At 39.2% G+C, this 25,282-nt stretch overlaps 1 protein-coding gene across 1 annotated transcript in view; it reads right to left on the bottom strand.

The window, feature by feature from the left end:
- Positions 1–25,282, bottom strand: part of LOC128627892 (rho GTPase-activating protein 29-like) — a 41,817-nt gene that overhangs the window by 3,415 nt on the left and 13,120 nt on the right. Inside the window, exons 10-19 of the mRNA XM_053668231.1 lie at positions 15,445–15,602; positions 14,750–14,889; positions 14,375–14,479; positions 10,385–10,480; positions 8,721–8,860; positions 8,291–8,479; positions 7,879–8,016; positions 2,042–2,274; positions 266–596; positions 28–136 (exon numbers count right to left, since the gene is read on the bottom strand). Of these exons, the coding sequence (XP_053524206.1) occupies positions 28–136; positions 266–596; positions 2,042–2,274; positions 7,879–8,016; positions 8,291–8,479; positions 8,721–8,860; positions 10,385–10,480; positions 14,375–14,479; positions 14,750–14,889; positions 15,445–15,602 (1,639 nt within the window). The remainder of the gene's footprint in view (positions 1–27; positions 137–265; positions 597–2,041; positions 2,275–7,878; positions 8,017–8,290; positions 8,480–8,720; positions 8,861–10,384; positions 10,481–14,374; positions 14,480–14,749; positions 14,890–15,444; positions 15,603–25,282) is intronic.

Genomic DNA, 25,282 nt, shown 5'->3' with positions numbered 1-25,282 from the left:
AAACAGGCATGGCACACGACCACTCACCAATGAGACACGCATCCCACTCTTCTGATGCATCCTGCTTTCCTTCCGATTCCTCAAACGAGGCAACTGGTTCAAGAGTTTTGTTCTCACCGTCTGCACTGTGCATATCCTGTGGGCGGGAGAGAAGTTTTAAACTTGAAGCAAAACATACTTCACAAGAAGCAGTTCAAAGGTTTTTAACTTAACATGAACATTACAAAGTTCCACCACAATTCCATAAAGGACAAACAAAACTCACTTCCTTTGAGGAGAAAAAGAGTGACTTCGTCAAATGTTCTGGGTCTCTATCTTCTGGGGATAGTAGAGGCTTTGGATGGCAGCCTTGATCCACCTGGGGTGAAACGTCGCCTGTACTACACATAGCTACGTCTTGTGGCTGCAGAGAGCCATCAAAGATCTTCTGGGAGTAGGTAATGAGGAACTCTACCAGCCGCGCTTGGTTTGAGTATTCAGTGAGAGAGGAGATGGTCACAGGAGCAGTTGTGGGCCTTGGCCTAATGAGGCTTGGTCCAAAAATCACCCCCAAGTTTTTGGAGTTCATCTTGTTTTCATCGGAATGATCAACGACTCTGCAGAGTAGAACACATCAAGCTCTATGAGATTTGCCTGTTAGACTTCCTTGATCATAGTTAACTATGGGTGGGGAAGGGTGCAGAAAAATCGAGCTACAAAAGTCCAAGAAAAGAATGTATTCATTTGATTAAATGTTGACCACATACCAAGTTGAGTTTTACAGTCAGGATATCATTTAAGTAAGTAGAAGGGACTTCTAGGGTTTTACCAGTGGAAATTAAAAACAAAAAATAAAAACACAACCCCCAAAGCTGTAGGTCTCTAGGCTGGAAACTCCAAAACTGTTGTCAAATTCTCTCTCATTGCTCACAGCTAGTCTTCAGGCCGAGCTGATGGCACTTCCTAAGGATCTCTCTGCTCTCCTGTCACCCCCACTGCTGTGGCCTTACTTCAAGCTCTCATCACCCTTTATTCCTATGGCTATTCAAGGAAATCTGAACTGCAGTGAAGGTCCTTCCTCCAGACCATTCTCCATACTGCTGCCAGAAAGATCTAACAGGCAAATCTAAGCACGGGAAATTCCTGGCTCAGAATTCTATAGTGCGTACAGAAGCAAGACGGTCAAGTCATCTGCCAGATGTGGAAGATTTTCTTTACCAGGCCTCTACCTAGCTCACCCCTGCTAGTGCGTGTTATAGCCGAGCCTGACCAAATTACTTATTCTTCCCAAAGGCAAGATGGTTTCTTATGTCTCTGTGTCTGTTACCCTGCCAGGAATGCTCTTCTGCACATTCTCTGTTGCTGAACCACTATTTACTTAGTTCTTCAAGCCTGGCTCAGGACATCCTTCTCTGATCTGGGAGCCTCCCCCTCCCCTCTCTGCCTCTGCATGCGGTACATGGCTCCATTAGAACATGAATGACACTGCTCTGCACTTGTCTGCAGGTCTGCCCCGCAAACTGACAAGCAGAAGAGATCACAAGAACTCTATGTTTTCATTCTTGCTTTCCCATGCAGAGTCTGGCACCTAGGAGGCACCGAGGGAAAGCTATTGGCTGCATGAACACATTCTTTATCTCCCTTTCCCTCACACATATTAGAAATGAAAGGCTCATTTAAAAATAATAGCACAACAATGTGAATGTACTTAATACTACTAAGCTGTACTTTTAAAAATGACTAAAGCCCTGGCTAGGGTGGTTCAGTGGATTGAGTACTGACTGGCCTGCAAAGCAAAAGGTCACTGGTTTGATTCCCAGTCAGGGCATATGCCTGGATTGCAGGCCAGGTCCCCAGTGAGGGATGTGTGAGGGGCAGCCACACATTGATGTTTCTCTCCCTTTCCCTCTCTCTAGAAATAAAGAAATAAAATCTTTTTAAAAATAATAAAAATGACACTGATGGTAATTATGTGTGTTTTACTACAGTTAAAAAGCAAATGAATAAAAACTGATCAATTATCCATCTACTAATGGATACTCTTCTTATACTAAGTTCTTACCGCTTAAGATGCATGATGAGGTAATGAAGACTGTTAAAATTGGATGCTGGCAATTGTCTCAGAAGGTCCTTGCTCTTTAGGAGAATTCGATTTATTTCTATACTTGCACTTGGCCATTTTTTGTCTTCGAGACCATCCTTTTTTGTCTCTTGTTCTTCATTTGCATGTTCTATCTCTTTGGCAAGGTCTATGAATTCATTGTACAATCGGAATAAGATAAAGGGCTCTGGGAGCTAAAGAAAGAAGGTCACGTTAGAAATATTATTCTGTCCTTTCCCCTCATTAATATTCTGTAAGAGCTACTGAATGGTTTAGCATGTACCTTTAGAGTAACAAGACTTAAGGTCAACATGTACATTTAGAAATGTACATATATTTGCTACAGATGTGATCTCTAACGTGAATCTGATTCAAATCCTGTAAATTTGAGTGTGGCTTCCCACACCCAAGTCTTCGTCATGTAAAATTCCCAAGACAGGATAAGGCCTGATAGTATTGGACCACATTCATTTCCTCTCCCTGACTGGCTAAAAGAGATAAAGGATGACTGACTGAAATTTACAGTCATTCAAAGGTAATTGGTTTCCAATTTCCACTTGAGAATCCTGTAAAATATCACTAGAGAGATACCACCAGTTTCCTGGGCTAACAAAGTAGGTCCAACATTTGTAGCTGAAGAGCAGATAACAAGTGCTGACTTAGCAGGCCCGAGAAAGCTGCAATTCCAATTGAAACCCAACATGGTTAGCAGGATACTAAGCAGACCCGAGGGCAGCATGAGGTCCTCTAATTCTGAAAGAGGGTGGGCTGTCCAAGAAGCATTTGCTCTCTGGATCCCTGTCTCCATCCCATGCTCCTGAGCAACCTCTGGCTCAGAAGCCTGGACATTTCTTCTCTGTGCAGTGTAAAACTGAGGGTTGTCTGGATGGGCAAAATGCAGCACAAGAGACAAATGAGCAACTATCTAAAGACAGCAATTTAGTAGATGTATGCATGCTGAATGCAGGGATCCCAGAGCCTCCTCACCCTGCTTGGCTCTCAAAGCCTGGCACCACACCTCTGGGCAGGAAAAGGCCCTTCTCTGGGGGAATGATCAGCCTAAGAACAGACCCAGAGATACAGACATCAGGTGTTTCCCAAACATCCCACCTAGATCATATCACAGTAAAGCTCAAATCTTCAAAGCCTTCTTATAGCCAAAAGCTTCCTAAGACATTTCAATTCCCAGCTCTCATTTTAAGCAGATGACCCAGGAAGACAAATCAAAACAGGTAGGAAAAAAACAACTTGAAGGTCTGTAACCATACTGACTAAATGCAGGCCACCAGCTGCACTGGGCTCCACTGAGCAGTGGAATCGTGGCCAGTCCAAACTGACATGTGCTTCAAATGAAAAACACACACCACATTTTAAAGACTCTGTAACAATAACAACAAAAAGTAAAAGAGCCCATTAACAATTTCAAAATATTGATTACATGCACAGATATTTTCAATGTTAAATAAAATATTAAAACTAACTTCACCTGTTTTCTCTTTTTATGTGGCTACTAGAAACTTTAACACCATACATGGGGCACACATATTTATACTAGATAGGGCAAGAGGCTAAGCAGAGGAAAACACCGTCTTTTTTTTTTTAAATTTTTTATTTAGTTGAAGATTTTATTTATTTATCTTTAGAGGGGAAGGGAAGGAGAGAGGGAGAGAAACATCAATGTACAGTTGCCTTTCGTGCGTCCCCTGCTGGGAACTGGCCTGGAGGGAACCTGCCTGCAACCCTGGCATGTGCCCTGACTGGGAATCGAACCGCGATTGTCTGGTTCGAAGACCCGCGCTCAATTCACTGAGCTACACCAGCCAGGGCGAAAACACCCTCTTTAAAAAAGCCATGAATATCTTCCACTGGGTAATATACTGTATTCATTAAAAAAGAAAGAATGCCCCAGGAGAGAGAGAACCAGAGTTCCTAGAAATGTAAACTCGACCTTAGAAATGAAATAGTTATGGTAGGGATAAAAGAAAAACTTAGGGAATCTTAGAAAATGTTAAAAGAAAACAAAACCAGAAATAATGAACAGTAGAAAAAAAGGACCTACAAAACCAGTTCAACTGATCGAATATCCAAAGAGAAGTTTCAGAAAGAAAACAGAGGGAGAAAGTGAGCAATGAAAAGTTCCAAGAACTGAAGGACAAGTAAGGAGAATGATGGAGCTCACAGAGGGCCTGGAACAGCGCAAACACCCACATCAAGGCTCCTTACTGCAAAATCTTAGAGTAGGGAGAAAAGAAGTTTCTACAAGCTTTCAGAGAGGAAAAATAGGCCACATACAGTGAAGAATGAGGAGGATCTGAGGCTTCAAAGAGAACAAGAAAAATACCTTCAAAATTCTGAAGAAAAGTAACTTCCAGCCTAGAATACTATGATCTCCCACACCATCCACACTCTTCCATTCCCAACAAGAAAACAGAGTAAAGACAGATAAATAAGCTTTCAAGTACTGGATTGGCCAAAAAGTTCATTTGTTTTTTTCCGTAACATGGCTCCAGTAGTGCTTAGTTGTCTTTAACTTCATTTTGACACACTTTTGTTAGATTGTATTGTGACAGCTGTCCTACCAGCATGTGTTTAAAAAAATTTATCAAAATTGGTGAATTTTTGTGTGGCCATTTTAATACTGAACATGGAAGAAAATACACAACATTTCAGTGTACTAGGCCTTATTATTTCAAGAAAGGCAAAAGCAAACAAACAAAGAAGGTTAGTGCTGTATATGGAGAAGGTACTGGGCCTGATGGAATGTGTCAATAGCGGTTCGCTCAGTTTCGGGCTGCGGAGTTCTCACTGGACGATGCTCCACAGTCAGTTAGACTCGCTGAGGTTGATAGTGATCAAACCGACACGCTGAGAATAAGCAACGTTATACCACCCAGGAGACAGCTGACATACTCAAAGTATCCAGACCAATCAAGGCATTGGTGAAAAATGAAAAATGTGTCTTTCATGGCAAACACTAAATGGACTTTTTGGCCAACCCAGTATGTACTCTTACTCCGCCTTGCTCAGGAGATGGGCATGACTAAACCAGAAGAATAAACCAATTCAGAACAAGGCGTTTCCTCACAAATGAGAAGAGCGTGGAGAGGAAAGGTCCCAGGATAACAGCTGGAGAACACAACACTGGAGAGCAACATGTTAAGGACTGTGGTCACCTCTGCAACTGTCTCTTCGTTTTCACCAGGGGACACAAGGCAGCTGGGCTTGGCCTAGGTCATTTTTAATTCTTGGCTCATCATGCCAATGTGCTCATGGTTCCAATGACCCTTCCAAGAGCTGCTCCTTGAAGCCATGAAGGCCACTTCTTTCACCCCACTGAAGTGTTTTCTGTGGACTTAATTCTGCAACTGCAGGTTCACAGTGAGCACAGAAAGAGAAAACACCCAGCAGCCCACTCCCGGACCATATTCCTGCTGAACTTCCAGTGCGCAGCTTATAGGATAGTCTTGCCTGACACCCCACGTGTGGTGAACTTGGGGTGTCAGGACACATTCATAACCTTGCCCAGTGACCTCCCAAAGCAGCTATTTTACAAATACCAATGGAGATAAAACATGTCTATGACCAACACACTATATTTTTTCCTTATTTTTAAAATATATTTTATTGATTATGCCATTACAGTTGTTCTATTACCCCCACTTCATTCCCCTCTACCTTGCATGCCCCCTTCCCCACCATTCTCCCCTTTCGTTATAACCACGTGTCCCAAGATCCTTAGATTCTATATTTCCCCTGCTATTCTTGCCCTCCCCTGTATCTATTTTCTATCTACCGTCTATGCTACATATTTTCTGTACCTCCTCCCCCTTTCTCCTTCTCCCACTCCCCTTTTGCTATCCCTCTATGTGATCTTCATTTCTATGGTTTGCTCCTGATCTAGCTGTCCTCTTAGTTTTCTTTTGTTTTAGGTGTGGTTGTTCATAACTGTGAGTTTGCTGCCCTCTCACTGTTCATATTTTTTAACTTCTTTTTTTTAGATAAGTCCCTTTAACATTTCATATGATAGGTCTTGGTGATGATGAACTCCTTTAACTTGACCTCATCTGGGAAGCACTTTATCTGTCCTTTCATTCTAAATGAAAGCTTTCCTGTATAGAGCAATCTTGGATTTAGGTCTTTGGATTTCATGACTTGGAATACGTCTTTCCAGGCCTTCTTCCTGTAAGGTCTCTTTTGAGAAATCTGCTGACAGTCTGATGGGACCTCCATTGAAGGTGACTGTCTTGTTATCGCTTGCTGCTTGTAGGATTCTCTCCTTCACATTAATCTTGGCTAATATAATTATGATGTGCCTTTTTGTGTTCCTCTTTGGGTCCATCTTCTTTGGGAGTCTCTGAGCTTCCTGGACTTTCTGGAAGTCTATTTCCTTTGCCTGATTGGGGAAGTTCTCCTTTATTATTTGTTGAAATAAGTTTTCCACTCATGGCTCTTCCTCTTTCCCTTGTGGTACCCCTATGATTCGGATGTTGGAACGTTTAAAGATGTCCTGGAGGTTGCGAAGCCTCTCTTCATTTATTTGTGTTCTTGTTTCTTCATATTTTCCTGTTTGGCCATTATTTTCTTCCTTCTTGTTCACTCCCTTATTCTGAGTCCCAGTTTCTTCTTCATCACTATTGGTTTCCTGTGCAATTCTCTTCATTTGAATTAGTTTAGCCTTCATATGTTCCTCTAATTTGTGACTAAAATCAACCAGTTCTGTGAGAATCCTGATCACCAGTGTTTTGAACTGTGCCTCTGAAAGTTTTGCTATTTCTTCGTCAGTTAGATTTATTAGCTCTGGGGCTCTAAGTTGTTCTTGAGCCATGTTTTGATCTGTTCATGCCTGTTACTTATGAGGAGGGGAGCCTTAGTTGTTCACCAGGGAGGGGCCACCCAGGCTGCTGGTTTGTGACACTGGTATGTGGGGGCGGGGTCAGAGGAGGACAATGGCAGTTCCCTCTGCTGCTTCCTGCAGCTGGGGCCTGAGAGGTCCGTCTCACTGCTCGCTCCTTCACTGGTTTATGGTTTATCTGTGCAAATGTGTGACTGGTCAGCCCTCAGTGGGTCCCCTGCCTTGTGCCCTCAGTGGGTCTGCCAGCTGCTACTCCACATCTGGGATTTGACCACAGCTGCTGGCGTTCTTGGGTCGAGCACCCAGGTTGGTTCCGTGGTCTTTCCTGCCAGACCCAGCTCTGCGGTTGGCTCTGCCCCTCTTACCGGTTTGGCTGAGGGGTTCATTGTTGCCAGACATCCATATAGTTCGATTTTCCGTGGTTTGGCTGCGTTTTTGTTGCTAAAACTTTGTTGTTTTTAAACTTGGTTGTGTGAGAAGGTAAAGTGTTTCCACCTATGCCTCCATCTTGGCGGAAGTCCTCCAACACACTGTTCTTACTGAATCAATAGCCTTCCCTTACATAGTGAGATTCTATGCTTTCTGCTTAGCTTCCTAAAACTTAATGATAAACTGTTCAGGAACCCACAACAGGTATGTTAAAAAAAAGAGGGAATTACTAACACGGTTACACAAAGATTACTGGGGTGGGGTTACAGGCCGCAATGGGGAGAGGCACACAAAACCTTTTAAAAAATATAGTAATGTTCTATTTCCTTAAGGTGATGGAAAATGTGTTTGTCTGTACACTTTACATATTTTTATGTACATTTTGATACACGTTAAGGACAAAAAAATTAATATGGTCTATGTCGATGAAAATATGTGTAGCAAATGTAATCAGCAAAATATAAATCACTTTTGCTGTCTTCTAGTTAACAGTAGGTTTCAAGGGTAAAACTTTTACCTTTCCAAGATACAATTTCAAGACGTCACAGATGTCATGTGAACTAAATTCTGAAATGTCTACCAAGTGCATTCCATGTTCCAAAGCTCGACAGAGTTTTTTCGTTTTTATTTTATTTCCAGAGACACGGTAGATACCCTTGAGAGGAAAGGGGGAAAATATTGTAAAATTCTGCTTTAGTACAACAGCTAAATGTGGACATCTAAATATATTGGATGTGTCTACTTCAATTTTTATTAACACTTTAAAAAAACTTGGGTGAAGTAAGGTAATATTTTCCAAACAAATCTAAATAAAATCAGTGACTTATTAAACATTGAGAGCACTGTTTTCCTTTAAAGTCTCCTTATCATGAGAACAAATCACACAAGGATGTATGTTTAAAACTTTGATTTTAAGACTTCCGACGTACCTGTAGACACAAGGCTCTACTTTCAATCTCTGAGACACATATTTTGAGTATACAAGGGATGCCATCTAGTTCTTTTCTTGCAAGCTGCATGAATTCTGCTCCAAATAAGTGTGTTTTTCCCGGAAGTTCTTGATGGCCACAAATAATGATTAAATTTCCTAAACACTTCTGGTGACAAACAAGCAGACACTAAAAAAATAAAAATAAAAATAAAAATAATAGTTTAAAGCTGGTTCAATTATGGAAAAACTAGACACAGAGGGGCAACACAATAAAAATACATTTAAAAGGTATTACGTGCAGTGTCTGAAATACATTTAATAGCAAAATGAAATATAAAACTGTAGAAGGTGCACTGTGGTTACAGTAATAACAAAATAATATAAAACAAAAAGTTTAAGGGGCTAATGTAATTCTAGAAAAATCTTACCTCTTCACATTCAACACCCCGGAATCCTACGATGCCTTCACAATTCCGACATTTCGAGGGGAATCTCCATTTGCGAAACTTGTGAGTGAGAGCTGCCTTTGACATCAATGTTTTCTTGCATATCCCAACTGAATTGGGTACTTGTAATAGAAATAAAAATTTACATAAGAATCATAAGATGACAAACTTTTTCCACAATATAGTATAGTTTTAAAAATCTTTAGACTTTGTAATCATTCTATATTACAAGAAGCTATTATTCTGAATTGGTAACATCCAAATAAAGATCTAATTTAGAAATCTCTTATAAGGCACACGCTAATCAAACATTTTAGGGACGAGTAAAAGTCACCACTCAACCAGTTAAGATACTTCTAAAATAATACGTCATGTTTTCAGGATCAGAACGGTAACCCTACCATTAATATGCCCGTTGCTGAGCTGAGGCGTTACGTAGGTGGCATTACATTCTTAGAAAATGCCCCCTTTATAAAAGCTTCAAAGAAAATTAGCTGTATCAGGTTACTGTGTCATCAGCATTACCCACATTAAGGATAAAGCTATTCTTAAGTCATTATAAAATCCTAGGTAATACTAGCTAGTAATATATGAATATCCTGCTGGAAGGCAAATGTTCCGTATTATTTTAGGAGATGATGCCAAAATAGCTATCTGGAAATTTCAAGTGTATGTTCTTTCCTTTGGGCAACAACAAAAAGTAAAAAAAAAAAACACACCACAAAAAAAAAAAAAACAAAAAAAAAGTGGAAAGGTGGAAAGAGGGGAGGAGGGGAAGAGAAGGGGGGGGGGGGGGGGGGGGGGGGGAAATAAAACTAATATTTTTTATATAATAAAAAAAAAAAAACTAATTTCTATGAGTCTAATTCAAGTCATTATGGTAACAGACTTCTCTTTTATATCCTTCGACAACTACAGCTTTCCTTGTCCTCAAGAAGTATACTTTTTTCATCTTCTTGCCTAGCTCCTTGCTCTGTTTCTTTTGAAGAAGATTTCTCAGAATTGCTCACGCATGGCAACCCTTTTAACACTTAAGTCACTATGTTAGGTTCATGAAAGATCAAAATGTCTAGTCTATTTTATCACCATGCTAATACATTTTTATTTTTCATTTTATTTTTTTAAAGATATTTACTGATTTTAGACAGAGAGGAAAGGAGAGAGAACAGAAACATCAGTTGGTTGCCTCCCATATGCACTCTGACCAGGGACTGAACCTGCAGCTTAGGCATGTGCACTGACTCGGAGTTGAACCCGCAACCTTCTGGTGTATACACAGATGCTCCAACCAACCTGAGCCACAATGGCCAGTGCTTCGTGCTAACACATTTTAGATCTAACAGTTTTGCTGCTTATATTTGTATTTGTAGCATTTCATTAATATATTATCAACCCATACTTGTACATAATTTATTGGGATATATTGGATATATGTATCATTATAATGCTTTTTGTTTAATACATAGCAAAGTAATTCTTTGAATTATACTGTTTTCCTAATACCATGCAGTGCTACTGATTCAATTGGCTTAGTGAGAGCTTGATTCAGGGATATTCAGAGTGTAGAACCCTATGTAGTGTTCTACATAATATAGAAATTAATGTAAATAAATCTCTTGAATTTAAGTTAGAAGGTGTCATCCCACCTTCTGAAGGGGAAGGTGGCTCTCTTTCATCCAGATCGTCCGCAGAAGACATTGTTCCGTTGGATGGAGTTTGTGGAAGTTTTTGGTGAAAGTCTCCTAAAAGAAATTATGAATATAATTACTTGACCATGAACTGTAGAATTTTTAAAAAAGGTAACATCTTTCGAATAACATAGTCATAAATTTTATTAGCTACAATGTAAAAAACCTGCTTCCATTCTCAGACTTTGGATACAAGAAATTCTGATATTTATTCCTGGGAACCAAAGAACGCAAACTGACTCTTCCTGACAAATGTAAAAGTGATGCTCACACGTCCCAATGAGACCTTAATTGTCCATTTTTGACAGTCAGTGTTGGAGACTGTAAGCTCTCCAAGACAGGGAGTATTTTCCATTCACATCTTATATCTACATCTGACAGAGTAACTCGCATAATAGCAAAGTTGTCATTAAATGCTTGTTGAATTAAGCTATAAACAAATGCATATAACCTAAATCTTTGTAAAATACACAAAAATCTTTAAATTCAGCCACACAACAGTAATAAAGAGACTGGGAACCAGAAACAATGATCCCTGACAGGGAGCCGAGAGCAGAGGATGCGCTATGTCAGCAAAGGACACAGTCACGTGCCACAGAGCATGTGCAGAAGCAGCCCAACCAGGCAGCGAGGGTTATTTGCTCATTGCCGATATGAGAACAGGGTTATAATTAAGAATTCACTTCAGTCTACGTTGTTCAAAGGTAGGGCTTTATAAATTATTTAAACTGACAACCTCTTCCCCAAAAGACTCCTCTGAACAACAGGCTGAAAGGTAGTCACTGAGTTTTCCCTCTGAATGTGCCCCCAATGACTGAAAGATCATGAGGTCACACGTTCCATTTTCAGAACCATTCTAATTGTAAAATGGCTTCCTTACATTACTGAGCAGAAACCCGCCTCTACAAATCCTAGTCTCGGGGCGTACGTCTCCCTAAAGGAGTGAGCAGACCCACTCTACCCTTACATTTCCAATATCTATGGACAGCCGTTGCAGCCCCAGGCTTCCTCCTCCCCAGGCTAAGTGTCCTCAGCTCTTCACCCATTTATCATGTGACCAGTTTCCACATTTTTGTCTAATTTACCCGACGTCTTATAGGATTCCAAATACTTTAGGGTTTCCTCTAGAACTGCTCTCAATTTCTGGGGATTTCTCGAACCACATTGTTTTTATAAAGATAATTACAAATATCCAGTTAAATATTTAGGCTCACTTCTCCAGAGTGTCCCACAGAGCCAGTTTTAAAGGAAGATACAAAGTAAGCCTACAAATACCAGTGCTGCGTGGAAATTATTTCTAACTTAAATTCAAGAGATTTATTTACATTAATTTCTATACTATGTAGAGCACTAAAAAATAATGCCTTAAACTTTGTGGTTAAATCTTATAACATTCTCTGCCACACTGCTAAGATCCTAGGAGGAAGGTACATTGCCAGAAGAACAGCACTGGACCACTCTTTGGTGGAGAAGTGAGAAGAAAAATTCCCCTGGGCTCAGGCGCTACCTTCTCCTGCTCTATCACCTTTCGTGCTATTCTCTTTGGAGCCATGAGGGCAACCTTCAAAAACACCTTCTCTGCCTCTCCACGGAGCAGGAGATTATCAAAGTACATTAAAGCACATTTGTAAAAAAATTAGTAAGTCGCCATAGGCACAAGAATTGGTGTTAACTATACTGTTTGTTATTGCAATTAATTACAAAACAATCCAAAAGATGGATGATAGTTATGTTCAGAGAAGAGAATACAATCCAAAGTATACAGTATAAAATTAAAATGGTTACTTAGATCAATATGGACCTAAAAAAACCCACATAAAAGATGTTATAGATATTTCTACCAAGATCAAGGTGCAGGTGGAAACACTGTCCCATCTTGCACAACCAAGTTTAAAGACAACAAAGTTTTAGTAACAAAAAATGCAGCCAAAACATAGAAAATTGAACTACACAGAAGTCCTACAACAAGGAACCATTCAGCCAGACTGACAAGAGGGGCAGAGACAGAACCAGAGCAGTCGCAAAGTAATGATCCCCTGACCCAGGCACACAGGCAGTGTGGCCAGATCCCGGGTGTAGGGTAGCAATGGGCAAACCCAGTGAGGGCACAAGTCGGCAGGCTGACTGAAGTCACACATTTGCGTGCAGATAAACTACAAAGGAGTGAGCAGTGAGAAGAGACTGCACAGGCCCCAGTTGTGAAAAGCAGCAGAGGGGACGACTATTTCCCCTCTTTGACCATGCCCCCACATACTGCATCACAAAGCAGTGACCTGGGTGGCTCCGCCCTGGTGAACAACTAAGGCTCCACTCCTCATATGTAACAGGCACAAACAGATCAAAACATGGCTCAAGAACAACTCAGAGCCCCAGAGCCAATTAATCTAAGGGACCAAGAAAGAGCCAAACTTTCAGAGGCACAGCTCAAAACACTGGTGATCAGAATGCTCACAGAATTGGTTGATTTTGGTCACAAATTAGAGGAACATATGAAGGCCAACCTAAGTGAAATGATGGGAAATGCACAGGAAACCAATAGTAATGGAAAGGAAACTGGGACTCAAATGAAGGGAGTGGACCAGAAGGAAGAGAAAAATGACCAAACAGAAAAGGATGAAGAAACAAGAACTCAAGTAAATGAGGAGAGGATTAAAAACCTCCAGGACATCTTTAAATGCTCCAACATCCGAATTATACGGCTACCAGAAGAGAAAGAGGAAGAACAAGTGAAAAACTTATTTGAACAAATAATAAAGGAGAAATTGCCCAATCTGGCAAAGGGAATAGACTTCCAGAAAGTCCAAGAAGCACAGGGAGTCCCAAAGAAGTGGGATCCAAAAAGAAACACACCAAGGCACATCATCATTACATTAGCCAAGGTTAAAAGGAAGGAAAGAATCCTAGAAGCAGCAAGAAATAAAGGGACAGCCCCCTACAAAGGAGTTCCCATCAGACTGTCAGTGGATTTCTCAAAAGAGATCTTACAGGCAAGAAGGGGCTGGAAAGAAGTATTCCAACTCATGAAATCCAAAGACCTACAACCAAGATTGCTCTATCCAGCAAAACTTTCATTTAGAATGGAAGGACAGATAAAGTGCTTCTCAGATAAGATCAAATTCAAGGAGTTCATCATCACCAAGCCCTTATTATATGAAATGTTAAAGAGACATATTTAAGTAAAAGAAGATAAAAAATATGAACAGTGAAAGGACAGGAAACTCACAGCTATGAACAACCACACCTAAAAAAAAAAAAAAAGCAAAGTAAGAGGACAGCTAGATCAGGAGCAGAACCATAGAAATGAAGATCACATGGAGGATTAGCAACAGGGGAGTGGGAGAAGGAGAAGATGGGAAGAAAGTACAGAGAATAAGTCCCATAGATGGTAGGTAGAAAAAAGATAGGGGGGAGGGCAAGAATAATAGGGGAAACATAGAATCTAAAGAACTTGATACACATGGTCATGAACTAAAGGGGGGGAATGGTGGGGGGAGGAGGTGTGCAGGGTGGAGGTTAATGAAGGGTGAGAATAGAACAACTGTAACAGCATTATCACTAAAATATATTTAACAAAAACGAAGTCAGAAAATAGCATGATTCCATCCATGCATAACTGTGAAGAGGACAAAGCTCAACTAGCATTAGGTACTAAAACATTTAAAATAGCTGAGGAATTATGAACAAAATTCAGGATGATGGTTTTTTCCTGGTGTAATAGAGCAATGTCATCAAGGAGGTATACACCGGAACTTAGACTAGTATAATGTTCTGTTTCTTAGGCTGGGTGGTGAATACAGAATGGCTTATTATTTTTCTTTAACTGTACACATAAATGTACATACTGCTCTTTATGACCTAATTCATTATAGAAATAAGGTAACTTTACATATCTTTGTATTCTAATCTTTCACTGAATTTCCACTGCTAGACTTAAGTTTATTTCTATACCTGGGCTGATAGATTCCAAGTCCAGACATCTGGACTCACTGCTTCCGCCAGTGCTCTCGGAGTTACTGACCATCCCAAACATCCACCACCGTACAAAAGAAGAACCTTTAAGAAAAAAGTACTTAAGGTTCAACTTGGCTCAGATGGCTCATATGGCAAAATACTGACATTATATAAAATGAGACAAATCAACTTTCTTTAACTGTAATCAAACAATTTTAAGACAAGTACAGTGCTTAAAACTGTGAATAAGGCTTCGTAAAGTTATAGTTCAAGGGCTAATTTTTACATTCCAAGGTCACAACATCTTTAATTAAACTACATTTAAACAGGTTGATCTTTCATACAAGTAGTGGTTTTTAATGTGAAAACTACCTGTTACATCTGCACTGGTAGAGCATCTGTTCTCTTCTATCTTATTGGATCTGTGTGGAAGGCCCACGGCATCCTCTAAGGAGTCAGCAGGTCCGTATCCAGAAGGGTGGGAGCTACTTGTTGATGGTTTAGTTACACTCCTAAGAAAAACCCAAGTAAAGTGAATCACTGAGAAGAATGACTAATAATCAGACTATTTTATTCTATTTCCAGAAAAATTTTAATTTCATGAACTAGAGTAGTTTAACTCAATATTAAGAACAAACCACATTATAGGGCTCAACTTCCTAAAGGAGATATAAGTAAAACGTAATCATCTGTACTTGTTACAGCTGCAATATAACAAAGAGTAGCAAAAGTAAAGTCAATTCATGTTATGGCTCATCTTTTCTAGTATGATCTCTGTGGAAAGCGTAGGCTAAATTTGTGTACTAAATATTCAAAATAGGTATGCCTATGATTTGTCATTCTCCAAAGATTTGAGATTCTCCAAATCTCAGAGAACTGAGCTCTAGGAATGAAAAGCTCTTTTACTCTCAAGTGAGTTACACCTTATTAAATTAAAATTCAGAAAAAAATTAAAGTTAAATCTGCCAAATCTTGCCAATATTAAAGAAACACACCACTTTATATCATATAGAAACTTAACAAAAATTTTCTCTTGGAAACAATTTCCGGTACACATTAATTCTCACCCATCAAGTTTTTCTTCTTCGGTTGAATTTGTGGCCTTGACAAACTTACTATACTCTTGGCCTGGATCATAGAGTTTGGCTCTATCACAGAAAGATTGTAAACTTTTTGCAAGGGAATCAGCCTGTACTTGTTGCATTTGGAAGAGGTTAACTGTTACCTATGATCACAGATAAGGAGACAAAAGGTAAAATAACTTATGATATACAGAATGCAATGTAAACACACATTTGTTTCAAATGACAGCACCAAGAGAAAGGCAATACAGTGAAGCACACAACACTGAGTACCATCGTGAGCGTACTATTTGCCTGACATTGTGCAAGGTGTAGGTCAGAAGATGAGAGTTTTTATCCAATATCTAGGAGCAATCATTTCCAGCAAAATGACTTTAAAGACGAAAGTTAAAAAATACAATTTTTGTCCCTACAATTTTAGGAGAGAAATGTAATTTTTGGGGATCCCAGCTCTTTACTGTCATGCTCTGACCGCAATTATCTACATCCATTATGTGACTCTCATTTTTAATCCTATAAAAATAGAAATGCTTTGTATGTATAATGTATCCTAGATCACTCAATTTTTATAATTAGGTATTGTCTTGAACTTACTCTATTCAGAAGATATTATATTCCATTGAGTATCTACAAATGTCTAAATATACTATCACTAATACTAGTTATAACTACAACAACAATATAGCAGCTGACAAGAGCTTATAACATGCCAGATCTATTCTGAGAACTTTACATGAACTAACTAATTTAATGTTCACAAAAACCTAGACTTTCAGTATATTATGGCAAACAGATGAAATCCCAGTCCTCACACAGTTTGAGAGAGAGCATCAAACACAGACAGCAAATTAAGTAAATAAGACAATTTCTGGTACTGAAAACTGCTAATACTATTACATAAGTTTGTCAAGTTATGGAATATGATCAGATATGTGTTTATGGAAGGGTACTTTAATATGCTAGGTTACTACAGGCTTTTCTGAGAAAACAGCATTTGAAGTGCTAAGAAACTATGAATGAAAAGTTCCAGGGAGAAGACCAATCCAGACAAAAGATCCTAGGGTAAAAATGAGTGGGAAAGAGCCTCTCACACTCAAGAAACAGATCAAAGGTCAATATGACTGAAGCACATTGAAAGAGGTAGAGCCAGAAAGGAATGCAGCCATCTAAATCATCTTAACTGGATTTAAGTACAAAGGGAAGACAGTGGAGGGTTCTACAGAGTGTTAAGAGCTATAACATTATCTGACATACTTTTTATTATTTATTTTATTTTATTTTAATTGTTGTTCAAGTGCAGTTTCCTGCCTTTTACCCCTATCCCAGCTCAGCCCCCCCCCACGGCCTCCCCACCCCTCTCCCGTTTCGACCCCCACCCCTCGTTGTTATTGTCCATGTGTCCTTTATACTTGTTCCTGCAAACCCTTCCCCTGTTCCCCTGAAATTCCCTCCCCTCTCCTCTCTGGTTACTGTCAGCCTGTTCTCAATTTCAGTGTCTTTCGTTATACTTGACTTGCTTGTTTGTTTGTTTGTTTGTTTTGTTGATTAGGTTCCTGTTAAATGTGAGAACATAGGGTATTTGTCTTTCACCACCTAGCTTATTTCGCTTAGCATAATGCTCTCCAGTTCCATCCATGCTTTCACAAAGGGTAGGAGCTCATTCTTCCTTTCTGCTGCATAGAATTCCATGGTGTAAATGTACCATAGTTTTTTGAGCATTTCATTTATTGATGGGCACCTAGGTTGCTTCTAGCACTTGGCTACTGTAAATTGTGCTGCTATTAATATTGGGGTGCAGAGGTTCTTTTGGAGTGGTGTTTCAGGGCTGTCAAGATATAATCCTAGAAGTGGAATTGCTGGGTCAAACGGCAGATCCATTTTTAGTTTTCTGAGAAAATTCCATACTGTTTTCCATGTGGTTGTGATCTGAAATACTTTCAAATGCCCCTGTCTCCTGTGTGGGTAATGTAAATGAATGCCAGATGTCACTGGCTTAATGTTATTTCAAAGACTGTCATATTTTCTCTTCATCGCTCTGGATATACCAAATGATATGCTGGACTTATGATTCACTCTGAAGTCTCTTCCAAGGTAGACAGGCATCCCTCAAGGAGTACTAAGAGTCATCACATTCTGTTAGGTGTATTTGAAAAGTGCACCTAACAAAATAGCTTATTGGTGCTCTAACTTTTGCAAGGAACAAAGGATATTCAAACTGCAAATGGTAAAGCTGAAGCCTAGAAACCAGCTGTGATCAGAAAATTCAGTTCATGGTAGACTGAACTCACACTCTTGATTCTAAAGGTAACTGTACAGTTTTAATACTTTTTAATAAACCTCATGAATCTAGTAAAAAATATGAGTCACTAAAAATTTGAAAAGTGAAATGAATAGATGGGCATAAATAATTCATCTGCTGAATGTCTCTGGGTATTTTTAATAATAAAAGACTTAAGCAACAGTATTCTCAGATATAGGTAGCCCAATCTTAAAATCTCTTCTCCATAAATTATTCATTCTTCTCCCACATTTAACAGAACTGTTACAATTCCACCCCTTGGGGTAGGTCCTGCAGGACTTGTTGGGCATACAATATTCCATAAATTCAAATAAATGGGGAATGTCTCTCCCATGTAAATGAGCAAAAGTCTAAAATTAATTTTTGTTCAATATAATTTTATATCCTATACTTATTTTAAAATTATAAACTTTTTCTAGAATGTTCTTTAAAACAAACACTCGTATTCTAATTTTTCCCATTCAGAAAGCCCACTGATTTGATTAGGTCTTGAGTGACTAACTTCTCCTTCTTCCGCTCACTTAGAAGTGTAATTATGATCTACATCCCACACACTTCAATACTTCATTACTCAAGACAATTCTGATTATTCAAGAATAATCCTGACTTCCGCCAAGATGGAGGTTTAGGTGGATGTGCCGTGCCTTCTCACACAACCAAGTTTAGGGACAACTAAATATTAGCATCAGAAAACACAACCAGAACACGGAAAATTGAACTTTTCGGAAGTCCGTTAACAAAAAATTCTTCAGCCCGACTGATAAGGGGCGAAACCGGCGTCTGGTGAGGGGTTGCACAGGAGGACTCGGTCGGACGGACCCAGGCGCGGAATCCAGACGCGGGAATCCAGACGCACGGGTTCCAAACGCAGGATTGGACCTAGTGAGCGACCGAGCAACCCACCAGGTGAGCGACTGCAGAGGAGACAGTGGGGAGGCGGTGCTGCGTGTTGACTGCGGTTGCCTATTTGCGCGCGAGCGGACAGGCGAGGGAGTGGGCGGTTGGACCGGCCGCGGCGGTAGAGGGCGCCGCCATTTCCCCGCTCTGACCACGCCTCCACATACAGCGTCACAACCCAGCGACCTGGGAGTCCAAGGCACCGCTTCTCACACTTAAAAGGGCCAGAACAGACCAAAAATGTCGCAGGAAGACCTCAAAGCCCCAGAGATAAATCTAAGCGACGAAGAAATAGCAAAACTCTCAGACGCACAGTTTAAAACACTGGTCATCAGGATCCTCACAGATCTGGTTGATTATAGCCACAAATTAGAGAAACATATGAAGGCTAAACTAATGGAAATGAATGGAATTCCACAGGAAACCCATAGCGATGAAAAGGAAACTGGGACTCAAATCAATGGAGTGGACCAGAAGAAAGCAAATAATGGCCAAACAGAAAAGAGTCAAGGAGCAAGAATTCAAAGAAATGAGGAGAGTCTTAGGAACCTCCAGGACATCTTTAAACGCTCCAATATCCGAATTATAGGGGTACCAGAAGGGGAAAGGCACAGCCACCAGTGGAAAACTTATTTGAACAAATAATAAAAGAAAATTTCCCCAATCTGGCAAAGGAAATAGACTTCCAAGAAATCCAAGAAGCTCAGAGAGTACCAAAAAAGTTGGACTCAAGAAGAAACACACCAAGGCACATCATAATTACATTAGCCAAGATTAAAATGAAGGAGAGAATCCTAGAAGCAGCAAGAGCTAAGGGGACAATCACCTACAAAGGAGTCCCCATCAGACTGTCAGCAGATTTCTCAAAAGGGACCTTACAGGCAAGAAGGGGCTGGAAAGAAATATTCCAAGTCATGAAATCTAAAGACCTACAACCAAGATTGCTCTATCCAGCAAAACTTTCATTTAGAATGGAAGGACAGATAAGGTGCTTCTCAGATAAGATCAAATTCAAGGAGTTCATCATCACCAAGCCCTTATTATATGAAATGTTAAAGGGACTTATCTAAGAAAAAGAAGTTAAAGAAACATGAACAGTGAAAGAACAACAAGCTCACAGTTATTAACAGCCACACCTAAAACAAAAGCAAACTAAAAGGACAGCTAGATCAGGAGTGGAAACATAGAAATGAAGATCTCAAGGAGGGTTAGCAACATGGGAGTGGGAGGAGGAGATGGGGGGAAAAGGTACAGAAAATAAGTAGCATAGACAGTAGATAGAAAATAGATGGGGGGGCAAGAATAGCATGGGAAATATAGAACCTAAAGGACTTGAGACACATGGACATAAACTAAAGGGGGGTAATGGTGGGGATGGGGGGGCAGGGTGGAGGGGAATGAAGGGGGGAATAGAACAACTGTAACAGCATAATCAATTTAAAAAATAAATAAATAAATAAATAAATAAATAAATAAATAAATAAGACAGTGCAAAAAAAAAAAAAAAAAGAATAATCCTTAATGCCCATGATATAACTGTTTTGGTGGGATGTTAGTCTCATTTGAGTATATTCCTTAGGATAGTGAATGAACCTCATTGTCTTTCATCTTTATTATCTCAAATGGTTTTGTTTCCTCTGCAATATAGATGCAGTGATATGTCCTAGAGTGAAAGTATATGTTTCAGAAATAATTTAGAAGGTGGAGTCGAAAAATAAGTCACCAAAAGTCCCAAATTCTTTGATGAAGGAGAAGAAAACATAACAGAAAGTCATGGTTCTTACCTAGTAAATAATGTGTGGACTCAAAAACTGAGGTTAGATATGGTATCTGTTTGGGTCTGAATGTAAATAATGCCATTCAGAACAACTACAACTGATTGATTAAACTGGTTCAAAAGAACTCTAGCTAACAAGAAATTTTACTCACAAATATGTATATATAACCTCTTTATAAACTGTTTCCATACACTACATGTTATAGTAGTTTTCAAGAGTTAGGGGGTTTGTTGAAATTTGGGGAACTTTAACTTCAAAGTCTATTTCATACACTGATAAATACTGATTTCCAATTTTTCAGATGTGTTAGTTCTCTCCCCCTATATGCTAAACTCCTTGAGAGCAGGTATCTGTCTTAGATTTCTTTTCTATAACTAGTAGGTATTAATACATATGCATTATATGCAAAATCAGGTATCATATTGTTTGCACATCAAATGACAAGAAATCATAATTGTTGGATGTCAAGTAGCATCACTTTTTAAGAGGAATGTAGACAAGACTGTATGTCGTGAAAGTATTTAAAACCATGTTACATGATGAAAAGTCACAGATTTGGTGATATTTAATATGGAAAAAACAAGGAAGAAAGATAATAATTAGTTTTAAATATTTAAAGTATTGTGGAAGAAAGATTGTATTAATACAGTATCACTTGAAAGGTCCATAAGGAAATAGATTTTTAAAAAAATCAATATCACCATCTCACTAGTTTTGGAGTTGCTCAAACCCAGACTAAATAATTATTCAGCAAGACACCAGAGTATTTAAGAGCACAGGCTCTAAAGTCATTCAACCAGGTTGTTCTTATCTGAGAGCTTTACACCTTATATTCGGGGTTACTTAGACCAAGTTATTTATAACTGCCATAAACAACTGCTTCAAAAAAGTTAATATGCAAAGGAATGGTGTGGGAAATCTTGTTCAAAAAACCAGATTCTGATTCCATCAGGGATATCTACAGGGTGGGGCAAAGTAGGTTTACAGTTGTTTGTACAACAAAGAACACAATAATTAATCATTAATAATACAAGAATAAACTCTGTGTTTCACATACTCATAACTATAAACCTACTTATGCCCCACCATGTGTCTCCCTACTCCAACTATTAAAAAAAACTATACAAGAAATACAGTCAAAAACCCAACAGATAAATTATTTTTTTACAAGATTTTATTTATTTATTTTCAGAGAGAGGGGAAAGGAAGGAGAGAGAGAGAGAAACATCAATGTGTGGTTGCCTCTTGTGCGCCCCACACTGGGGTCCTGGCCTGCAACCCAGGTGCCCTGACTAGGAACTGAACTGACAACCCTTTGGTTCACAGGCCAGAGCTCAATCCACTAAGCCACACTGGCCAGGGCCCAATAGATAAATTAAAATGTAGATACGCATTTTACATAAATAAAATACAATTGTAATAGAGAAATAAGATAGATTAAATCAAATCTATACAGGACTGGGCAAATGTAGGTTTATATTATACAAATAAATAATATAATGATTAATAACTAAACCACCCAAGAATAAATTGTTTCACATACTCACAACTATACACCTACTTTTTCTCACTCTTGTACCAGGTATACTAAATATATAAATTAAAATAGGCAGCCAAAGGCAAACAGGTAAACAGAAACATAAGGTACAAACAGAAAATCAATAATGAACTCGCTGGCCTAAACATGAACACAATTAACATTAAATATAAATGGTCTAAGCATTTCACTTAACAGAGACTGTCAAAATAGAATTTTTAAAAAATCAAGACAACTATATATAAGAAATTCACTTTAAATATAATGGGTTCAAAGTAAAAGTGGAAACACATACACCATGTTAAAATTAAAGAAAACTGAAATAAAGTACAGTAAAATGCAAGGAAAATTACCCAGATAAAAAGAACATTTCTTAGGGATAAAATAATTAACTCACTAAGACTCTACAACACTTATTAATGTAAAGCCATCTAACAGTTTCAAAATACATAAAGCAAAAACTGATAGAACTAAAAATATACAATATGTTGAAAACTTCAAAGCTCTTTTCTCAGTAATTCAGAAAAGTAAGTCAAGGACATAAAAGAAATAATTAACAACATAAAAGGACATAAAAGAAATAATTAACAACATAAACCAACAGGAATTATTGACAGTTACAAAACGCTCCAGCCAACAGCAGCAGGATAAACATTCTTTTAAAGTGTACCCATGGGATGTTCCCAAGGCAGAATTATAAAAGAAACTATAACAAATTTAAGACAACTGAAATCATACTAAGTATTTCTCTCACCAAAACAGATTTAAACTAGAAATCTTATCAGAAAGATAGCCAGAAAATCATCACATACTTGGAACATAAATAACAAATTCGACATTATTCACAGGTCAAAGATAAAGTCTCACTGTAAATCAGAAAACATTCTAAAATGTACACAAATGAAAATACCTACTTCAAAATTAGTGCTATGTAGATAAGCAGTGTTTAAGAGGGAAATTTAAATCATTAAGAAATTCTATTGAAAAAGTAGGGAGGTCTCAACCAACAAATTAAATTTCCTTTCAGTAATTAAAAACAAAAGCAAATTAAGCCAATTCAAGTATATATTTTTTTTAAAGGAAAAACCAATGAAATCAAAAAGTGTGGACTTCCAGCCAAGATGGAGACGGAGGTAGACACACTGTGCTTCTCCAAACAACCAAATGAAGGACAACAACAAATTTAAAAGCAAAAAACAACCAGCACTGCCAGAAAATTGAACTGCATGGAAGTCCAACAACCAAAGAGTTCGAGAAAAAATATTAATTCAGACGAGTAGGAGGGGCGGAATCGGGCAGAGAGGACTCTCAGCAAGGCAGTGGCTGGAGGTTCAAGAAAGACAAGGCAGCGAACTGAGGACTAGGTGGCCCTACATTTGCATGCAGATAAACCAGGAGGAACAACTGGGAAGTGAGACACACCACACAACCCAGGGTCCCAGCATGGGGAAATAAAGCCTCAAACCTCTGACTGAAAACACCTGTGGAGGTTGAGGTGCTGGGAGAAACTCCCAGCCTCATAGGAGAGTTTGGTGCAGCGACCCACAGGGTCCTGGAACATACACAAGCCCACCCACATGGGAACTAGCACCAGAAGGGCCCACTTTGCTTGTGGGGAGAAGGGGAAGTAACTGAAATCCGGCAGATTGTGGAGCAGCAACACTGTTCCCTCTCTGACCCCTCCCCCACATACAGTGTCACAGCACAAGCCACGTGGGTTTGCCCACCCCTGGTGAACACCTAAGGCTCTACTCCTTCTATCCCATAAGACTGTCAGCTGATTTCTCAAAAGAGACCTTGCAGGCAAGAAGGGGCTGAAAAGAAGTATTTCAAGTCATGAAAGGCAAAGATCTACATCCAAGATTGCTCTATCCAGCAAAGCTTTCATTTAGAATGGAAGGGCAGATAAAGTGCTTCCCAGATGAGGTCAAGTAAAAGGAATTCATAATCACCACGCCCTTATTATATGAAATGTTAAGGGACTTATCTAAGAAAAAGAAGATAAAAAATATGAACAGTGGCCCTGGCTGGTGTAGCTCAGTGGATTTAGCACAGGCCTGTGAACCAAAGGACTGCAGTTTGATTCCCAGTCAGGACACATGCCTGGGTTGCAAGGTGGGTTCCCAGAAGGGGACGCATGAGAGGCAAGCATACACTGATATTTCTGGCCCTCTCTTCTTCCCTTTCCCTCTAAAGGTAAATAAATAAAAAATCAAAAAAATGAACAGTAAAATGACAGCAAACTCACAGTTATTAACAACCACACCTAAAACAAAAACAAACGAAGGAAACAGCTAGAACAGGAACAAATTCACAAACATGGAGGTCACAGGGAGGATTATCAGTGGGGGAATTATTAAAGGTGGAGAGAGAGGGGGAAAAGGTACAGAGAATAAGTAGCATAGATAGTAGGTAGAAAATTGAGGGAGGTTAAGAATGATATAGACAATGTAGAAGCCAAAGAACTTATATATATGACCCATGGACATGAACTAGATGGGTGTGGTGGGGAGGGAATATTGGTGGGAGAGGGTGTGCAGGGCAGAGCGGAATAAAGGGGGGGAAATGGGACAACTGTAATAGCATAATCAATAAAACACTTTTCTAAAAAGCTATGTTTTTGAAAAGAGCAAACTAGAGAGATGGAACACACATCAACACTGCCAGTGGGTAGGGGTGGGTGGAGAGTTTGATTACAAAGGTGCAGCATGAGGAGAGTTTTTGGAGTGATGGAATTGTTCTGAATTCCAATTATCATGGTGGTGGTGGTTACACACATTGAAACATGTAAAAACTCATAAAAGATACAACCAAGAAAGGGTGTTTTTCTTGGTAAATTTTTTACAAAAACAAGTTTAAAGAGGCAAATGAAAACATTTGAGGGCAGGATTGTTTTGTCTTCAAATAAATTACTGGGTTCACCCTGACTGGTATGGCTCAGTGGGTTGGGCATCATCCCAAAAACCTAAAGGTTGCCAGTTGGGTTCCTGGTCAAGCTACTTGCTTGGGTTGTGGGCTGGGCCCTTGGATGGGGGCAGGCAATTGATCAGTGCTTCTCTTGAGCACTGATGGTTCTCTTTCTCCCCCTCCCTTCCCCTCTCTTTAAAATAAGTAAATACATGCATACATAAAATCTTTAAGAAAAATACATTACTGGGCTCAATTTCACTATTTAGTTTACTCTAATTTTGAAGAATAGGTTTCATAGTGCTGATAAAACTTTCAGGGGTCCAATCCATTTGAAAACCAAATATATACACAGTAGTATAGAGGTAATTTCAAAGTCTCAGACGTGAATGTTAATGAAACAAA

The sequence above is a fragment of the Artibeus jamaicensis genome, unplaced genomic scaffold, assembly GCF_021234435.1.
Source record: "Artibeus jamaicensis isolate MK-2021 breed Jamaican fruit bat unplaced genomic scaffold, CSHL_Jam_final contig_482, whole genome shotgun sequence".
Taxonomy (NCBI): Eukaryota; Metazoa; Chordata; class Mammalia; order Chiroptera; family Phyllostomidae; genus Artibeus; species Artibeus jamaicensis.
Note: the sequence above shows the minus strand (reverse complement) of the source record. Positions and strands in the feature narration are given on the sequence as shown.